We start from the raw sequence: 13,803 nt of genomic DNA on the forward strand, positions 1-13,803 counted from the left end.
ATTGAAAATGTAGCAATGAGGAACTGAGGAAAGGTAGTTCAAAATTACAATGTCCATCTTAATGGCGTTACAATAGGTTGATTAGTGGGGATTCGGTGAATTCGGTGCTTCTTAGCAAGGCATAGTACAGACATTGTATATCAGGAGTCAGAATTAACTTGCGCATGACAGAAACAGAGCATATTTGGATATTGCTCTAAAATATGCTTTAGAATGGTAGAAGAGAGATCTTAAAAATGGCATTGGATAATACCATTCTGCAGCACATTTCAAAGCAATCCCCGAATCTGCTATACACTGAATCAGAGATGAATAAAGATAAGAGAGATCGCTAACGTTTGAATTTTGTTGATTTGTCGTACGAGTTTTAAGAAGTTAAAAATCTTATGCAACGTTCTAATAATATTCACTTTATAAAATTCTGTGGTTTCCTTACACTTTGAGGTGGCGTGCAAAACCCTACTTAATCCGTCATTAAGGGTCAATATAGAAATTTTCTTTACTTTGATTGGTTGGCGATTTATTGGTGAAACAGTGCTGCACTTACAATCAAAGAAAAAGGGGGAAACAGCGAGTAAGCAACAACGATGTAGATTGTCTCACTCTGGCAACGTGAAAAACGTGTCGCATTAAATTCGAAAATTTGCAAATTTTTTGAATTCATTTTCCGCCATTATAATTTATCGCCAGTAACCTCCTCGCGGTGAGATCAGGACATACTTAAATATAATATTTCGATATATATATCAAGCTAATTGTTACACATAGATCAGTGAACAAATCAAAATAGTGGAATCATAATAATCGTTCTCTGACGGTAAATTTCAACAGGATGAGCGATATGAATCGAAAACCTAAAATATTAGTTTTTGATTTAGGTTAGAATATTTGCATGACGAGTTTCTAAATATAATGTAGATAAGGTTTTTAATTATGTGATGAATAATTCTTTTGTTAAATGCAATTTTCAGATTATACTTTATGGCCGTTTTGGGTTGACACTCATGTTACTCCTCCATTTAAAAAGTAATAAGTTTTAACAATATTCTAATCACTTAGTAATATTAAATTATTTTGCCGTTTTAAAACAATTTGTAGAAAGGGCAATGATATAGTAGATGCTCATGGGCAAAAGATAAACTATTACAAGGAAGTACCAGATGTTTTGAAAAAGTTAACAAATGAGGGTTATGAGCTTGGTGTTGCTTCTCGTACGTCGGAAATTACAGGAGCTAATCAATTATTAAAGTTATTTAACTGGGAAAAGTATTTTAAGTATAAAGAAATATATCCTGGAAGTAAAGTAAAACATTTTTCTATGTAAGTCTTGTTAACATATATGTAAATAATCGTTAATTTTTAATAATTAACTAGAATAAACTATTTCTTTGTAGAATTCAGAAAGCGTCAGGTACGGATTATAAGGATATGATATTTTTTGATGATGAAAATAGAAATATTGTTGATGTAAGCAAACTTGGTGTTACATGTATATTTGTTAAAAATGGTGTAACACATACAGTTGTAGAAAATGCTTTGAAAAATTTTTAATGTTTTAAATCTTTAGAACTTTTATGTAGCAATTGAGATTTATTACATTTCTTTTTTTTTTACAATTACAATTTTTTTACTAATAGCGTACTTACATTTAAATAATGTGAATGACATTAAATAATTTGTATTTAAATTTAATTAGTCATAGCTAAATAATATTGTAATGGACTATTGATAACAATGTTATTATTATTTATTTGGCCAACTGCCTTAAAGAAGGATTTACAAGCACAACGAGGAGCTTCAGGAGATATAGTTTGTAATAATTTAGTGATTTGATTACCTGATAATGATAGAGACAGTAAGTCCTTTAAGACATTGGTATCGAAATTTTTGAACGGACATCCTCCTTCATACATCGGTCCGGGAACAGCTGCCTATAATAAAATTAAACAAAAAACAAACAACACCTATAGATTATTCGTAAGAGTAGAGTATGTTACTTACACACAAGAATTCACAGTTAACTGATTTATAATTTTTTCTGGATCCTTCTAAGCCATAAAGGTGACGAATACTATATACAAATTTGCGTTCACTTGATTGCCATTGATGCGAACAAGTGGATGAACATGAATGAGGTTTTGAATATTCCTCTTTCCAATAACTTATGGCATCTTCTATTTGCATCCCCCCATCTTTTAGAAAAAGGCTATAATGTAAACGAGCATAATGTCCTAATCTATGCGTATTCCGTAATTTTCTATGCAAATTCTGCATACATAGAGGAAATTTTGTCATTTCTGTATCTATATTGTCTACAGTTATACTTCCATATACACCACTTCTTTTAAATAAGTGATTATGGATTTTTTGGTGTAAATAGTCAAGTCTATTGTCTTGACTTATAGTCTGCTGTACTTTTAACTTAATACATGCCACCTCTTTACGCAAGTAAGTAATAAATAATGATGACAGAACTTCCATAAATTTGGAACAATCTATAATGGCATAACCATTACGTAGCTCTATTTTTCTGTTTCTGACTAAGTCTGGTACTAATTCATATCTCACTTGAAAAAATAAAAAAAAGTACATTAATATTTACACTAACAATTCAATTACAGTTTACTAATACACCTACCTCTAGTCTGAAATCGACTGCAGTCTTGCTTATGATCTTTTGCTACAAGATGCTTAAAGACCACTTCCTTTGAGAAAAAAGTACATATATCAATCAATGTACTACTAATTGCACTTTCCTTATTTGTAATTAATCTGAATTGACGTATAATGCTTCTTATTAATCTATGTAATTGCTTAGGCAATAAATAATTCAATCTTTTTTGAAATAATAATGTTTCTTTGACAATCCAGTAATTCCACAAATCTTGGGATATTGAAGCCAATAATCTGAATTAAATGTATGAGTAAATTATTACTCCGTCTTTCATAAACTATAGAAATTGAACAAATAATGATCATAATTACTTAAATGAACTTACCGTAGTGTAAAATGTCCTATTTTATCATATACCGAATTTTCTAATAAATACTCGAAGTTACCATTGAATTCATCAGCTTTAGCTTCATATAATAAGTCTAGATATTCTAATCTGGTAAAAACACATTTTTCCAAAATATGAAGTGATACTTGTCCTCTAGGAGCTTGAATATAGAACATTCTCAAATGTTCAAATTTAATTTATCGAAACTTATATACGTAAGTAACATTAAAATGTGTTTTCATTGTTATTGTAAAATTTGTACACACATTTTAATGAAATTATATACATAGTTGTCGGCAACTGTTTTACTCATTAATATAAGAACATGATAACAAATTTTTTTTCTCATCATTAAACTATTGTATTTTTTATATTCTGTTCATGTTTCAGCGTACATTTTTGATATTGGTGAATGATTCTTTTTGTATACACAGCAATGGGTACTACTCCTGCACACTTCTAGGCCACAGCTCGATCCGTTACCGAAGGTCAGTACAAAAATTTTCTTTACACTGATTGGTTGGTGATTTATTGCTGAGACAGTGGGATTTGGGGAGTTTTGGCTGGTCGGATGCTCGTGGAACATAAAAGTATTCTGCTTGTGTAGGGCTTGTAAAAATTAACTAGCTACACAAAAATCGTCTTTAAAACTTTATTTCCTGGATAACGATGTTATTTCCAAGCCTTCAAAATAAAGTCTGTCTGTATTTTCCCGAGGAATCGAGTTGTTTTCCTGCGTTCCCCCTGGTTTTTCCTCCCTCGTCCAATAGGAAAATTGGAGTCCTCTAGCTGGATGCTGATTCGTCGGATGGTCCGTCTTCCGGTTGCAAATTGATGGTGATTGGTGGTTCGACGGCGCGCATGCGGATGGGAGTGCGCGGGAGTCGAGCGCACAGAGGTGAAAAGCCCGCCGAAACGAACGGTGTGGGAGTATGCCGCGCGCGAAGATTTTGGCTCGAGGACAGAGTGAGAGAGAGAGGTCAGAGAGAATTCCGAGAAGTCCCTATCTAAAGATTTCCGACAGCCTGTACTTGAGAGATCCGGATTTGTTACTGTGACCCGTCTAGTTCATGTGAGATTGGAAAGGATCTTACTATCATCTAGAATCTGATGCGTACCACTCCGTTTCTTCCCATTATATCTCGTTCTCTTTCTACAGCACTTGCGCGGAGCTGAATGAGCAGTAAAATTGTGGGGATGCGCGAGCCAACTTAGGGAATACGAAAAGTGTGCAGAAGTAGGACCCATTATTACTTTACATATTCTAAATATATATATACATAGAAGAGAGAAGTGTGGTTCAGCTAAATTCTACCTTCTTCTTTCTATTCTCATATTCCTTTTGTTTTGCCGCGAGAGTAGCACTGTCACAGGAGAAAATCATCAGCTAATTAGTACCCACGGTAAAAATAATGTATTGCACATACATATGTACATACATACATATTTGGTTCATAAAATTGTCTATATAGGTATGTACATACATATGTTACACGATTCAAGATCTTAAGTACAGTAATGCCTCACCATAGTATCCCCACGCGGACCCAAAAACACTCAATAATATAGGGGTAGGTGCGGAAACTGCTCTTTTCTGATTGGCTGACGATCTACAGCTGAAACAGGAACCACTGTGGATTGGATGCGCATTAAAATGGTGGGGATAACAATGCTTTACAATTGGGCAGCTTAGCGGGCTACTATGGTAAAGTATCACTGTATTGTTGCCAATTCATTATGGATTCCATATTATGTCTAAAATATCACAATGCTTTTCAACTTTCGGGTAATTCTGCTAAAGAAGTTGCAACATTACTGTAAGTACAACTTAGTATGTGTATTATAATTACGTGTTCAATTTGTATATAAGTACGAACACTAATAATTCTGATAAAAGTTTCGTGTCTACGAGAATATTCTATGTCAAAAGTTTCTTCTCTGTAGGAATATATACTCTGTGCTGCAACAACATCAATGCGCATCAGTTTACGATATAATGTATATACATATCTACGATGGTATACCATTCGCCATAGAACTTGCGGAGATTCGTCGAAGTACTCGATGAACTTTAGGTAAGTTAATTTGTTAATTTCAACGGATGTATTACTGTTCAAACATAGCGTTTGACATTCCATTTAGAAACCGAAATCATATTTATTAAAAGTCTTTTACGAAAATCGTACCTAATGACCTTTTACGAATACCACGGAGCCGTACCGACAATTTTTTTTTTGTACATTTAGAATAAAATATTCAGTGTCAATTTAACAATATTTTACATAAAATTTCCATTTCTATAACCTTAAAATTGTATTGTTTAACACAATTTCATATAGAATTATAATGGAAATTCATATGCCAATTTGTACGAATTGACAGTTCTTAAGTCATGAAAGTTATTAAAAAATACGTTCTTTACCAAAACGATTTCTGTTAAGTATCCTATCACATTTCAGATGTTCCAAGGATCCCTGTGCTTCTTAGGAAGTTTGTTCTACATAACAAATGACAAATGGATGAAACCAAACTTCATAAATTCATTTCTACTTCCATTTCATGATCATATGATCAAGCTAAGTTTTACTTGTCTATGTTGGAATACTCATTGTTGTCAAGATGAACATCAACACAATAAGCACTGCAGATCTCTTTGATCTATTGGAATCTAATAAACTAGGGGAGGTGGAAGAAATAAAAAAAATTTTCCATGAACTTTTTCTGAATAGTAAGTGAGATTATGGATTTATTGTTATGATATTAATGATTTTTTTTTTTTACTGAATTGATGCATTTTTTAGCAAAAGACAATTGGTTGGTAAATGGGCTTTTTGACTATTACTTGTCAACAAATTCTTTAAGGGCTGTTGAGGTATTAGCCAGTGTTCGGGATCCACATGACAAACATCTCTTAGATCGTTTATCAGAAGCTCTTTCTAAACAAGGAAGTAGCAGCAGCCAAAGAATTCAGACTCTTACTTTGCTAGGTCATATTGCTCGTCGACAACCTACATGGCTATACAAGCTTGCCAGTCATGCATTATTTCGCGATTTACTTAAGTTACTAAAAGTAAATCCCATTTTTAGACAAATACATATTACAAACAGAACCACCAAATATATGTGATATTTTAATTGATTTATTTTTAGATGGAAGCTGATACACTATCTCTCATGAGCGCGCTTCTTCTCTTGGTAATGTTGTTACCAATGTTGCCTGCTGCTTTAGGGCCATATCTCTCAGAAATTTTTGAGGTGTTTGGCCGGCTAGCATCTTACTATCATCAGTCATTGTCTTTGTTTTCTTCTCCTATGCATTTTACTACCACAACAGCAGGAACTATTGATAAAAATCATTTATATTTATTACATCTACAGGTGTGTTACATTACTCAAATAATTAAATAAGCAATCCATTCATGTTAACGTCTTATTTCAGGTGGGCCTATATAGTTTGTTTCATAGACTGTATGCTATGTATCCATGTAACTTTATTTCATATTTGAAACAACAGTATATTCAACGAGATCAGTTTGCTACTTTTACACATACAATTAGACCAATGTTGGATTCAGTGCGTATGCATCCATTACTTGTTACTGCGTCCAAAGATACAGAGATTTCTGCTGCAAGGTATTATTTACATTCTGAATGAAGATTAAGAAACAGATGTTCCTGTAGTTTGAGAAAAGCACTGTATACATAAATGGTGCTCTTAGTATCTATTCAATTATGTTTCAGATGGAAAAAAATGGAACATCACGATATTATGGCAGAATGTGATCGTTTCACGTTAGACAAGTGTCGAGAAGAAGTATTCAACACTGTAAATTCACGCTCTACGCCACCTTTAGGTGTGTTTCTTTTCTTGAAACAAATATATCTATAAGTGTCATGATGATATGTTTTCTAGATCACTTTTCTACATGTACTCCAATAAACACTAGCGGGGGATTACCACCATCAGAAGTTACCAATGGTGAAGATGAAACTTTCTGGTCTCCAAGTATGACAGTGCCGCCTCAAAGTCCTCCGTTTCCAGCTACAACTCACGAACAGCGATCCGCTCCTTCAACACCCAATAATAATAGAAGTGGCACATCTCCACCAGAAGCTGCAGTCGAAGCTACACCTGAGACAACTCCCGTTAAAGTATGTTTGAAACCGTTAAGGGCGTGCTCAGTATTCTATTTTAAATTTTACGTAGGATATACGGAAAGTACCAACAAGGCAAGGACATGTGGGATCTGCTGCTGTTCGTGCTTTAGGCACGTTTGGCAATGGCACAGTGGGATTAAATTCTCGACCATCGACACCAACTAGTTCCGTAATTACGACTGGAGATGGTAATAATGCACAGGGATTTATTTCGCACAAGATAAGTAAAATCATTGCGGATAGACAGGCCGTCAAGGAACAGCAAAAGTCATCTAACACAGAAGAAGATGCAAGACTTGCAGAAATAGATACAAACCAAAACGGAAAAAATGATTCATGGCAAGAAGATCAAGAGGTTTTATATATTTTATATTTATGTATGCAAAACTGTTGTATATTAATATAATGATTGATATGTTTGCATATATTATATAGGTTTTAGAGATTGTAAGTTCTCAGACAGCTGGAAAACTAGAATGTCCAAAATACTTAGATCGACAACACCATCACAATGAAAAAATTCAAAATACTTTAGAAGAAGTAACAGAAAGGATTTATAAATTACATCTATATTCTCAATATCAAATTCCAGGCCAGCACTCAATCTCTAGTTCTATTTGCAAGGTACAATGCTTTAAATATAGTCAAATATAAAAATTGGGATTCATAAAATGTCTACTGCACAGGTTCGAAAAAGTAAATCTTGCCCAAACATGGAAGTCCAAAAACAAATCTATAACGATAAAACAGATATATTGAAATCAATAGGGGCGAAAACAATGGAAGACACTGGAACTCAGACATTTGATTTACTTCCATATGAATACTTGCTGTCGGAAATTTTAGATCAGAAGAATCAAATGAATATACAAAAACGTAATCAGCAAAATACCGAAAATAGATTATCACCGACAGCGATGCTTGATCAATACGTTGAAGCATGCACACGAGCTAGTAATATTTCTGGTGATAAAATAAGTTAGTATGAAATAAAATAAAATACAGCAGTACACAGTAAATTACTTTTTCACAGAGATCTAATAGAGAATTCTTTTAAAGGAACCATCGCTGTTAAGCAAAGACAAAAAAAAGAAACCGATGGAGAAGATGAAGTTGGAGATGAAGATGTCTTAGATGCTGAATGTGCAAGTCAATTGCTACAACTAATGCAAATTCAATTACAGTTCGAACGGCAACGTAGAGAGGTTCACGCTGAACGTAATCGAAGACTCCTTGGCAAATTGAGAGATTCACGGGCGTTAGAAGAACATAACTATGCTTTGGTTAGCTGATACTGTACTATGATACTGTTGTTATTTTGATTATCATTAATCATAAACTTTTTTTTCTCTAGACTGACCGATTGAAATTGATGGAAAAGGAAGTGGAAGGTTTGAAAGTAGAATTGGAGAGTAACAAACGCGAAGCTTTGCAAGCTGAGGAACGATATAAAGAAGCATTGCATCACTGGCAAACCAAGGTAATAACAGTAACAATTAGTACAATAACAGTTAGTAACAATTAAATATAAAATAATTAATGTGTTTAAAAATGATACAGTGTGTAGAAGAAGAACGACAAAATCAAATTTTGAAAGATCGTCTTGAATCTATAGAAGTTGAATTGAAAGACGAACAGAAGAAAATAGCGGTATGTGAACAACAAATTCGTTCCACGGATGCATCACTATTCGATGCGGGGCATCGATTGCGAGTTGCTCTAAAAGCTGCAGACCGTAGCAATGAATTGGAACGTACACTTGACACCGTGCAAAAAAAGTACCTTTTGCTCGGAGAGGTAATATTTCAATAAATTATTTAAAATTAAAGGCGTATAACTTTTTTTCCATATGCAGGCGCAAGCAAAGCTGCAAGAGACTACAGGAGGTTTGTCACCTTTGAGTAAACAAGAAGCAACACAAATACAAAGATCATACACGGAAGAATTGACCAGTAAGTGTATTTAATATATTTATTAAATCTACATTCTTTTGTGGTCATCGAGGATCCTACAAAGTGTGTGTCCTTAAAATTGGGAAATATCGAAAGTGAACGTTTAATGTTTACAGACTTGCGGCGACAACTAGAAGCGCGAACATCTCTTGGGGAAGCCTTGAAAATACGATTGAATGAAATGGAGAGCAGAGATGCACGAAAAGAGGCACAGCTTGTAGAGTTGCAACGACTTTTACAAGAAACAAAGGATCAACACGAGGCTGAGCTGGAAGCTGTCGAATCGAAGTACAAAGCACAAGCCGAGATCAATCTTCTTCTTGAAAGTCGTATACTTGAACTTCATGGTACATTAGAGCCAGCAACTTCTAGTATCACTACTATGAACAATTTAGCTTCATCAGCATCGCCTAAAGAAAGGTCGCCTCCACTGTCAGCCAGTTTAGCTTCTTCCAGCGAAGGAAGTCTTGCCTTTATTCACTCAGGTACTGGAATTATAATGAACGACTGCTGTGATGCCGCAGGCGAAATTCCCAATCTCCAAGCAATTGTTGAGCCTGTACCGAACCAGCCGATATCACCATCTCGACAAAGCTAACAGAAGCGAAATACTACGGATAATTGACACTACGCAAAAACGACTATTGAGTCATTTCGCATGCAGCTATTCTGTTTCGCACGCGAGCAACTGTTATCCAGTGCCGTGGTATTAAATCAGAAGAAAGTTTTTTGTAGCTTTTTATCGACGTATTATGTAGAACACAAAAAAATATTCTTCTCGTGTGATTTCAATAAATAATTGAAACTACACCGGTAATTAATGAAATTACTAGCATGATATAATTTCACTTTGAAAAAACAAAAAAAGTGAATTCACGATAAATAAATGGTTGAGATATTTTGTGAGCAATTTTCTAAATTTCAACTGAAATTACATCCTCGCACTGCTTTCCCTTGACATTTCTGTGTTATATTTTATTTGTCGATATTTAGAATATCATCTATCTGGTAAAAGTCAATTGTTAATGAAAAGACAAAACACAACGATTTTATTGTAAAAATGATGAATACATAACGTACACGATGATAACGAGAATACATAATACTGAATAATTAATACTTTATTTAAAATACGTAAAAGAATCAATCACAACATATAAATTGAACTATAATCATAGGAAATGTTGCTATGTCTGCTACAAGAGCCATTACAAAGCAAACAAGCTAAGTATGTATAAAATTTTAAAAAGTTTATAATCTTTTACTAATAAGTTTGCAATTCGCGACTCATTGTCATAAGAATTGCATCATCCGGATTAGCATAATTTGCCAAATCTAGAAAAGATCAACAAATAAAAGGATATTTTGCTTCAACTGAAACTGGCCTTCTTAAGTACATAATGCGCATAAGGTTACTTCTACATTCTTATAATCGTTACTCACGATTATGTCCCATGTTGTTCGACGAAGATTGAAATCTTCGAAGATACAACTGATGTAGGCCAAAAATAGTTAACCATACTAATGCACCTACTGAGAAAGTTCTGAATGCTATAACACCACCATATGTGTCTAATAACCATCCACATATTAAACTACCACTTGATACGCCTGAAAGTATTAATATTATATATATATAAAAAAGACAAAATTATATACTATTAATTTGTTATATCTGACCTATTCCTTCGAATATAGCACCAATAAAGCCTTGTATAGTAGCTTTAGTACCAGGTGGTGTTACTTTATCACCATATGATACCATAGCGGGCCAGCAAAGACCATAGGATGGTCCATGAAGTATTTCAATAATTAAAAACCACCAAAGGTTTGTTATTGTACTGTATGCCATAAATCTGTAGAAAATAGGGTAAGTAATAGTAAATCAAATAATGTAATATTTTTATATAATGATATATCTTACCTAATTGCATAGATTAATAAAATTAAACTCATAACATTTATATGACCCAATTTTCGCAATACAGTTCCTGAAATAAAGTTAAAAGGTAGCTCTCCTAAAAAACATTGGATACCAGTAAAAAGGCCTTGTAAGGTTTTTAGCCATCTTATTTGAGAACTCGTTACTATTTCCTCAGTGTACCAGAATAGGAAATTCCATACGACTCCTGTACACATTCCAGCACCTATGCACCACCACGCAAATGACAATACATGACCCTCTTTACAGAGGCCACATAGTTCTCCAAATATTGATGCTTCGTCCTCAGAGCAATCTTGATTTTTCTGTAATGATACTGCTTTCTCCCGTTACCTGGCAATTTTTTCATTCTCTTGATAAGTAAGAAGTATTTAACTTCTGTACTGTTTATTTTAATCCATCGAATGTAATAAAATACGCTTGAAAGAAAAAAAGAAGACGTACCTTTTTTATAGTTATTGATACTATGATATCTAGAATCATCATGACCAGCATTATATAAAATATACTACTATAGTCTTTGTGCGCTTTTCCTTCGCTCAATGTATCTACTAAATATCCTGCACTAATACCAATAATACCAAATCCAACAGGGCTCCACATTTTTTGTTTCCCATACTCTTTTCTTTTTTCAGTTCCTATAATACAGAAATATAAGTTTTATAAAATATTTAATTAGGAAATTTGATATACTGACCAAGAAGATTTAAACAAATAGCATCTGCTATAGAGACTACAACAGCCATTCCAATCCAGCTGAATATAGTTGCATATAAAAATGCGTGAAATTGATAGTCTGTGTATTCAGTGGTATTATGATAAACATCAGCCTTTTCCAATAGCTGATTAAAAGCCGGATTATTATGACATGTCATTATGCATGAAGTTCTAGTGTATTTGTCACAAGTTGGTGTATGTACAACACCATCTGAGAATGTAACATTACGTACAATGGTGTCCACACATTCCTTCACCTGAAAATCATAATGTTTTCAATTCCTCTATTATGTATTAATTACACATAAAATTAATATGCAGAAGACTTACTTGAATATTATAAAATTCATCAAATCCTACACTAAAATCAATTGTATTTGTATCCAAAATATTTGAATCTGTCATATTACAAAATTGCTTCGCTTTCCAGCTTTTACATATTTCAGTATAAATATCTTTTCTGCTTTGACAAGACAACTATAGAGAATTAAAGGATCATATAGAAAATATGATAAATTAAAATGCAATTACTTATTAAATACATGAAATATATACCTGACATGATACGTTTTTATGATCCTTTAATATTACATTTTGTATTACCTCACTTGGAAATCCATTTTTTGAACAGATTTCTAAAGACGCAAAATTAGTACAACTGAAAATTACATTTGCACTTTTATCTTTTTCAGGAATAAAATTTATTGTAAACATAGATATAGCAACTACTACTTGAAATATTAAAAACAAAGTTTTATGAATCTTATATTTATCAGCCAATCCACCAAACAAAGGTTTAGCTATTAAACCAGAAATCGGCAGTATTGTGTATATTGTGCCTACTAAAAATCCAGAAAATCCTAATTGTTTTGCAATTGTTGGCAGAAATGGTACAATTGGTCCTGTGGCTGAAAATTAATAATATAATTGGTTTAATATATTCATTACATACATTTTTAAATGTCAAGGTATTTGACTTACCAGCATTGAATAAAAAATAATGGGCTTTTATTGGTAATAATTCAGTGTTTATATTTTCAAACATTTTGAAAACATATACAGATTGCACGCTAGGTTAAAGGTTTAAGTGTTATCTGCAAACTAAACGCATCGTTGAATAAGTATAATTATGGTACCATATCATTTACACATGACACATTTGTCTATACATATACATATGTCACAGTCAACAATGATTAAATGCTGAAATGTTTTTAATCAAATTCAAAGATGCTTCGAAATAGAAAAAAAAATATCGTTCTTGAACTGAAAAAAATCTTATTAGCAGTATTTATCCATGGAACGACATAATTAATTTCGGTATATTGAAATAAACAGGGTAATTTTGTTTGCAAACGTACATTTTACGAAAAAGATATGAAACTATGCTATTTCACAAATGGTATTCTGCTGTATGGCTTCACACGTGCACTGTCCTCGAAACCACTTCACTGCCTCCAAGTTAATCACACATTTTTTGCTGTATTTGCAATTGTCGTCTCTCTAGCTTCAAGCTACAATCAGAAATGATGCAGAACTCGCACTTCATTATCATATTCACATTCCACGGATACTATCATGTTTCATTTTATCGCGTTTTTAATTAAATTGAAATAGGCGAATATGCAATTCACAAATGATTGATTGAATGATTTGTTTGGTAGATTTTGTTACGTACCTATCTATTAACAAAATAAAATGATGTTAAAACAGATGGCCTGATCTACGTTCACTGTTATGTTCGATTAACATTCAAGTAGTTCAATAAAATCTGTACGAGTATTTCTCCACGATCCATTAAATTGATTAGCGATACTTATGATATATTAGCAAGGTCAATAGGAGATCGTGAGAAAATACGAAATTATATAACTATATCTATCGCGACATATTTTACATCAATAATGTCTATTTCATAAAATTATCTAAATTGCCTATAAAAGTATGATGCTTGAAGAAGTAATTGTAATTGCCTTGCAATATTAGAGACATGCCGCTTGTAAGTAATGGATGAATAAAGAATAATAAAGAG

At 33.1% G+C, this 13,803-nt stretch overlaps 4 protein-coding genes across 4 annotated transcripts; 2 read left to right on the plus strand and 2 right to left on the minus strand.

Annotated features, from left to right (window-relative positions):
- Positions 1-560: 560 nt before the first annotated feature.
- LOC144472166 (magnesium-dependent phosphatase 1) lies at positions 561-1,832 on the plus strand. Its single transcript, XM_078184955.1, has 4 exons — positions 561-878; positions 972-1,026; positions 1,099-1,320; positions 1,395-1,832. Exons 1-4 carry the CDS (start codon positions 833-835, stop codon positions 1,549-1,551), a joined length of 480 nt encoding a protein of 159 aa, XP_078041081.1. The 5' UTR covers positions 561-832; the 3' UTR covers positions 1,552-1,832.
- LOC144472165 (uncharacterized) lies at positions 1,421-3,473 on the minus strand. The gene is made up of 4 exons (XM_078184954.1): positions 3,000-3,473; positions 2,639-2,907; positions 2,002-2,567; positions 1,421-1,931 (listed from the first exon to the last, which is right to left on the minus strand). Exons 1-4 carry the CDS (start codon positions 3,176-3,178, stop codon positions 1,689-1,691), a joined length of 1,257 nt encoding a protein of 418 aa, XP_078041080.1. The 5' UTR covers positions 3,179-3,473; the 3' UTR covers positions 1,421-1,688.
- Positions 3,474-4,928: 1,455 nt separating this feature from the next.
- On the plus strand, positions 4,929-10,013 carry Tsc1 (tuberous sclerosis 1 protein hamartin). The gene is made up of 15 exons (XM_078184952.1): positions 4,929-5,077; positions 5,462-5,730; positions 5,804-6,072; positions 6,153-6,380; positions 6,442-6,635; positions 6,744-6,856; positions 6,916-7,154; positions 7,210-7,515; positions 7,596-7,784; positions 7,847-8,138; positions 8,220-8,443; positions 8,515-8,640; positions 8,721-8,957; positions 9,016-9,112; positions 9,229-10,013. The coding sequence occupies exons 2-15, from the start codon at positions 5,622-5,624 to the stop codon at positions 9,708-9,710; spliced, it is 3,105 nt and encodes a 1,034-aa protein (XP_078041078.1). The 5' UTR covers positions 4,929-5,077; positions 5,462-5,621; the 3' UTR covers positions 9,711-10,013.
- A 202-nt stretch (positions 10,014-10,215) lies between these two features.
- Sugb (Sugar baby transporter) lies at positions 10,216-13,576 on the minus strand. Its single transcript, XM_078184953.1, has 11 exons — positions 13,450-13,576; positions 13,133-13,285; positions 12,753-12,872; positions 12,327-12,679; positions 12,102-12,248; positions 11,752-12,028; positions 11,499-11,692; positions 11,037-11,359; positions 10,793-10,968; positions 10,556-10,723; positions 10,216-10,447 (listed from the first exon to the last, which is right to left on the minus strand). Exons 3-11 carry the CDS (start codon positions 12,814-12,816, stop codon positions 10,377-10,379), a joined length of 1,773 nt encoding a protein of 590 aa, XP_078041079.1. The 5' UTR covers positions 12,817-12,872; positions 13,133-13,285; positions 13,450-13,576; the 3' UTR covers positions 10,216-10,376.
- Between the last annotated feature and the right edge of the window lie 227 nt (positions 13,577-13,803).

This window comes from Augochlora pura, chromosome 7, assembly GCF_028453695.1.
Source record: "Augochlora pura isolate Apur16 chromosome 7, APUR_v2.2.1, whole genome shotgun sequence".
In the NCBI taxonomy this organism is placed as follows: Eukaryota; Metazoa; Arthropoda; class Insecta; order Hymenoptera; family Halictidae; genus Augochlora; species Augochlora pura.